The sequence below is a fragment of the Capricornis sumatraensis genome, chromosome 12 (assembly GCF_032405125.1).
Source record: "Capricornis sumatraensis isolate serow.1 chromosome 12, serow.2, whole genome shotgun sequence".
NCBI lineage: Eukaryota > Metazoa > Chordata > Mammalia > Artiodactyla > Bovidae > Capricornis > Capricornis sumatraensis.
In genome coordinates, this window is record NC_091080.1 from 37164783 (window position 1) to 37171551 (window position 6769).

Sequence of the window (6769 nt, forward strand, 5' to 3'; positions counted from 1 at the left end):
ACCCAGAATTAGTAGACGTAAGGAAAGGAAAAGTATCCCAGAGAAAGAAAACAGCTTATCCAAAGTGCCAGGAGTTAGAGAAGGATGACGTGGCCACCCATTGCCAAGCATGCATTTAGCATTTGAGGACATATGTTATGTGTGTTATAAATGGAGTTTCAAATTCAGAGGCTATGATGCCATAGTTTAAAGAAAAAGGTAGGACTAAGAACTAATATTGGAAAAATAAATTCTGTGAATAACACTTTCTCCTCTGTATTTAATAGCCTACTGTTTTTAATTTTTTATTTCCACTTAAATAGGTAAAGAGATACCTTTTTTTTCCATGATTGGAAAAGAGACAGCTAACTGCCTGTCTCGATATTCATTTTTCACTTTTTCTGATTTAAAAAAAAAAAATTACTCAGTTGCAGTCATATGCCTGGTTTTTCTCTAATCCAAGATGTGACCAACAGAAATAAATTCCAAACGTTGAGAACTATAGGCGGTACCTCTAGGAAATCTTTAAAGTTTCCTTCTTTCTGCTGCCATACTAAAAATATGACCATGATGTCCAGCTCTCCAGCTGCCATCTTGAAATAGAAGGACAAAGTTTGTACTCTAGGGTTTGTATTAATAGAATGAAGAGTGGGAAGTATACTGACTATCAATAATTGTTTAAAACCATAAGACTAGCCTACTAAATTGCTTTTACTTCAGAGAAACAAATTGTCATGTTTAACCCATTGTTATTGTTTTATTTTTGGCTGTATATGCAACCAAACCTAATCCTATCTAATCCTAACACAATATGGTAAGGAGTTGATTTAGGATAGCTGAGAAGTGTTCTAAATTTACAGCAAGGTCCAAAACACAAATCAGATAATTGTAAAGGTAAAAAGAAACCTAGAAGTCATTTGGTCTGCTTTGTAAACCAATCATTCTCTGGGGTAAGGCTGTTCAAAGGCTCCTCCTGACAAGATTTTGTCAGAGTTTAAGCTTCTCAAATGGTCATGATCCAGTCCTTTCTACCTCTCCATCCTGATTTCCATAGAAATTATGTTCAGGAATTACCAAATATTTTCAGTATCTGATACAACATGTACATATTTTGTACTGTTCTTTCTGTTAAAAATATGCTTCCCTTGCTTAGCCATTTTGCTCAGAAATCTCCTTCTCCATGAAAGCTGCCTACCTCCAACTACCAGGCAGACTGATTGCTTCTTCCTTTGTACTGAAAAGTGAAAGTGAAAGTCCTTCAGTTGTGTCCAACTCTTTGAGACCCCATGGACTATACAGTCCAGGGAATTCTCCAGGCCGGAATACTCGAGTGGCTAGCCCTTCCCTTCTCCAGGGGATCTTCCCAACCCAGGTATTGAACCCAGGTTTTCTGCATTGAAGGCAGATTCTTTACCAGCTAGCCACAAGGGAAGCCCAAGAATATTGGAGTGAGTAGCCTATCACTTCTCCAATGGATCTTCCCAACCCGGGTCTCCTGCACTGCAGGTGAATTCTTTACCAACTGAGCTATCAGGGAAGCCCTTTGTACTATCTTTATAATATATATATAAATATATTTTTTCTAATATTAATATATGTAAATAAGTAGTTACCATCTAATATAATATTGTTTATTTCTGTATTCCTGGTGTCCAGCACAGTAATATATAGTAGGTGCTGAATAACTAATTATTGAGTTGACTTGCATTTCTGATTAGGAAATTAAGGACTTTGAAAAAGTAATCAAACTAGGTATTAACAGAGCAAAGAAAACCAAAGTTTACATTGTAAGCCAAAAAATGAAACCAAAGTATTTTTATATCTGATAGAGGTTAAGTTGGAAGACCCAGCTTATATCTTGGGACTCACTAACAATGAAGTCCAGAATCAGGCAGACTTACCCAGTTAGGCACAGAAGCACTGGACTAGGGTAGGACTCCCCATATGGAATAATGGAGGAGCAGGCATGCTCATTTCCAAGAGGAGAAAGACAGGAGCTGAGCTGACCATGCCATTATTCCTCCAAAATGGACTCATAGGCTAAGAATCTTCTCAGAGGCAGGGTGATTGATGGGGTAGAGGGAAGCCCAGAACTTTAACTACTTGAGCTCCTCTCACAAGAACAAAGCATTGGGAGTAGGAACGAGGCACAATCCCCAGATTTTGATTCCCTTAATTTGTGGGGCTTGAGCATGAAGCTGTGGATACAAATAATCAATTAAAAATCTATAATAGGAATAGGAATAGGAGAGAGCTTTACTCAAGCCAAACTGAGGACTACAGCCCAGAAAACAGCTTCTCAGTAACTGAGGGGACTGCTATGAAGAGGTAGAAGAGTCAGTACACATATAAATTTTTTTGGCTGGGAAATACACGTAGTCAAATATGTATCTTGGTAAAAAATTACTGCTAATCACAAAGAACAGATATCTCAACTTAGTGATTTAGTGTTTTTCTAGGTATAGAAAGATTCAAGAATCTAGGGTCCTTTAAATTTTTCCTCAGAGATGGATCTTAACTTTTTAGGAGCTCCAATATATCCAAAGGACAGAGTGCTTCAACCTGTTTGTTTTTTTTTTTTTTGTTCTTTTCCATTCCTGAATTCCCCTCAGGGCAAACTGCCAGTGGGGAGACTGCAGTGGGTTGTGATTTAACCTTTTGTATGACTGAACGACAACCAACACTCTTTTCTTTAATGGTTAAAGTAGATGTACATGTATGTTTGATGGGCTGTAAGACAAGCTGTTTCAAGTCAGCATAAAGTTCAAGCCAAATCATGTTATAAGCCCAAAATTTTGATTTCCTCATACCTCAATGCGGGGGACGACCCGTGAAGGGTTAAATCCTGGGAGCTGCTCCGCAGGTATGCGGAGCCTTAGGCGTTGACCTAAGCTCCCTGTCCCGCCACCCTCAAGAATTTTTACAGCCCTTAAGGCTCCAGGCCGTCTTGCTCCAGGAGGTCTGGCTCTTGCAACATGTCTTAGAAGATAGATTACTTATGCATACATTGGTAGGGGTCTGGTGATAGTATTTTGAGATTAAAGAATAACCCTGTACATGTCTTAAGTCACGTACTTTACCCTATAAATACCGTGGCCTAATAAAGGAAGGCATCAGACATAGTGGGTCTGATCCTCTCAACCCCATCTTTTGTCTCTCTCTCTTTTTTTTCCACGCGGGGACGCTCCGTTTCTCTCCCCTTGCAGGTGCGACTCTTGCTTGTGCTGGCCGCGGCAGGTGGCGCCCAACGTGGGGCTCGAGATCGACAGCTTCTCCTCGCCACTGCTCATATTAAGTCGAAAAGAGTGAGTATATAGGTATACTAGCGACTATCAAGGAAGGAGCAGTAAGGTATATCGTTGAGAGTATAAATATGGGACAGACGCATAGTCGTCAACTCTTTGTACATATGCTATCTGTAATGTTAAAACACCGGGGAATTACTATTTCTAAACCTAAATTAATCAATTTTCTTTCATTTATTGAAGAAGTTTGTCCTTGGTTCCCCAGAGAAGGCACGGTGAGCTTAGAGACGTGGAAAAAGGTAGGGGAACAAATTCGGGCTCATTATACTTTACATGGCCCTGAAAAGGTTCCTGTAGAAACTTTATCTTTTTGGACACTAATTCGGGATTGCTTGGATTTTGATAATGATGAATTAAAACGTTTAGGAAATTTATTAAAACAGGAAGAAAATCCTCTTCATGTTCCTGATTCGGAGCCCACGTATGCTGTTCCCAAGGGAATTAAAGGTGACCCTCCCTTTTGTAACTTATCGCGTCCGCCAGAAAATGATGATTCACTTTCCTCCACAGATGAGGCAGAATTAGATGAAGAGGCTGCTAAATACCATCAAGAAGATTGGGGTTTTTTGGCACAAGAAAAGGGGGCGTCAACATCTAAAGATGATTTAGTTGAATGTATAAAAAATCTCACTGTTGCCTTGCAGAACTTAGGAATTAAGTTTCCTAGTAACAGTTTAAAATCTCCTTCTGCTCCCCTTCTCCCTCCTGCCTATGCTCCTTCCGTAGTTGCTGGTCTCGATCCCCCTCCGGGGCCTCCTCCTCCTCCTCCATCTGAGATGGTGTCTCCGCTACAAAAGGCATTGAGACAAGCACAACGACTTGCATCCTCACTGTATACAGGTGTCAGCTGATATATCATATCCTCGAGTGACTATTTCTGGCATCGATGAAAAAACCGGGAAAAGATCGCACCGTGACGGGGCGGGACCTCTCGACATTCCGTTTTGTGACAAACATCTAAGCATCCGCATGGGAATAGACATTCCTTGGACTTTATGTCGAGCCCGGGTTGCGTCGGTGTACAACATAAACAATGCCAATACCACCTTTTTATGGGACTGGGCACCTGGAGGAAAGCCTAATTTTCCTGAATATCGAGGACAGCATCCACCCATTCTCTCTGTAAACACTGCTCAGATATTTCAAACAGAACTGTGGAAACTTTTTGCTGCTTTTGGTCATGGTAATAGTCTATATTTGCAACCCAATATCAGTGGGAGTAAATATGGTAATGTAGGAGTTACGGGATTTTTATATCCCCGAGCTTGTGTCCCTTACCCATTCATGCTGATACAAGGCCTTATGGAAATAACATTGTCATCAAATATTTATCATTTAAATTGTTCTAATTGCATACTTACCAATTGCATAAGAGGTGTTGCAAAAGGAGAACAAGTTTTAATAGTAAAACAACCTGCTTTTGTAATGCTACCTGTTGAAATAACTGAAGCTTGGTATGACGAGACTGCTTTAGAATTGCTACAACGCATTAACACGGCTCTTAGCCGCACTAAAAGAAGTGTGAGCCTGATTATTCTGGGTATAGTATCCTTAATCACCCTTATAGCAACTGCTGTTACTGCTTCTGTATCTCTAGCACAATCCATTCAAGCTGCTCATGCTGTAGATTCCTTGTCATATAATGTTACTAAAGTAATGGGAACACAAGAAGATATAGATAAAAAATTAGAAGATAGATTATCAGCTTTATATGATGTGGTTAGAGTTCTAGGAGAACAAGTTCAGAGCATTAGCTTTCGCATGAAAATTCAATGTCATGCTAATTATAAATGGATTTGTGTTACAAAAAAGGCTTATAATGCATCTGACTTTCCTTGGGATAAGGTGAAAAAACATCTACAAGGAATTTGGTTTAATACTAATGTCTCTCTAGATTTATTGCAATTACATAATGAAATTCTTGATATTGAAAATTCTCCTAAAGCTACTTTAAATATTGCTGATGCTGTTAACAATTTTGTGCAAAATTTATTTTCTAACTTCCCTAGCTTGCATTCACTGTGGCGAAGCATAATTGCTGTGGGCGCGGTTTTGACTGTTGTGCTTATCGTGATTTGTCTGGCTCCTTGTCTTATTCGTAGTATTGTTAAAGAAGTTTTACATGTCAAAATTTTGATACATAAAAACATGTTGCAACATCGACACCTTATGGAGCTTTTAAAAAAAAAAAATAAAGAGAGGGGAGATGCGGGGGACGACCCGTGAAGGGTTAAATCCTGGGAGCTGCTCCGCAGGTATGCGGAGCCTTAGGCGTTGACCTAAGCTCCCTGTCCCGCCACCCTCAAGAATTTTTACAGCCCTTAAGGCTCCAGGCCGTCTTGCTCCAGGAGGTCTGGCTCTTGCAACATGTCTTAGAAGATAGATTACTTATGCATACATTGGTAGGGGTCTGGTGATAGTATTTTGAGATTAAAGAATAACCCTGTACATGTCTTAAGTCACGTACTTTACCCTATAAATACCGTGGCCTAATAAAGGAAGGCATCAGACATAGTGGGTCTGATCCTCTCAACCCCATCTTTTGTCTCTCTCTCTTTTTTTTCCACGCGGGGACGCTCCGTTTCTCTCCCCTTGCAGGTGCGACTCTTGCTTGTGCTGGCCGCGGCACCTCAATACGTGGAAATTTCTTCCATCAAAATCTATGGTCAGCAAGCGTTGTAGCTGTCTCCCTCAAGAGACCTTTCATGTGGCCACCTTCATGAGACCAGACTCTACGCCAGTCTCTCTTCTTTTGGGTTTCATCCTGGATCTAGTAGCAGGCAGCTTAAAAGTTGTCCCCTCAAGAATCTGCAATGGGTCAGATTCACACATTCAACTTAGAATCCACTCCATACCAAAAGTTGAAAATGTATCCTCTATTCTATTTCCTGCCCCAAATTACGTCCATATATGCTGTCCAATGTAGCATGACAAAGGTTCTACAGAGATTAAATCCTATCTTGAAGATACTCTGATAATAAAATGCCTATAAAGTAATGCTTCAATTTTGAGTGCAATTTCCTTTCTATTATTACATTCCAAGAAAGAAATTAAAGTCCAAAGACTAAATTCTTTTACAACTTGAATTTCAAAGGCAAATCCAAGGGAACTGAAGTCTAAAATTAAATTCTTGTGTGTTAAAGTTCAATTACAAAACAAAAACCATTCCGACTTGTTATTGTACGGAGGCTCAGCAAAGGGTATTTTTCTGCCTAGGTAGAGTGGGGTCCATCCAGCAACTACAATAGTTTCTCTCTGGGATGGATTTGGAGTTTCCAAAGTCCCAGAAGTCATAGTAATTCAAATACTATGAATAGCTCCGAGACCCTCAGGAGCCTCACTTCTAAAGATCCCTAAGTCGTCAGTCATGTCAGACTCTTTGTGACCCCACAGACTATACAGTCCGTGGAATTCTCCAGGCCAGAATACTGGAGTGGGTAGCCTTTCCCTTCTCCAGGGGATCTTCCTGACCCAGGGATCGAATC

At 40.2% G+C, this 6769-nt stretch overlaps 1 protein-coding gene across 1 annotated transcript; it reads left to right on the plus strand.

Annotated features, from left to right (window-relative positions):
• Positions 1-4097: 4097 nt before the first annotated feature.
• LOC138089019 (endogenous retrovirus group K member 13-1 Env polyprotein-like) lies at positions 4098-5510 on the plus strand (the record flags this gene model as incomplete). Its single annotated transcript, XM_068984353.1, has 1 exon — positions 4098-5510. A coding segment is annotated over one exon (1413 nt), but the record flags the coding sequence as incomplete, so codon positions are not given.
• Positions 5511-6769: the final 1259 nt, after the last annotated feature.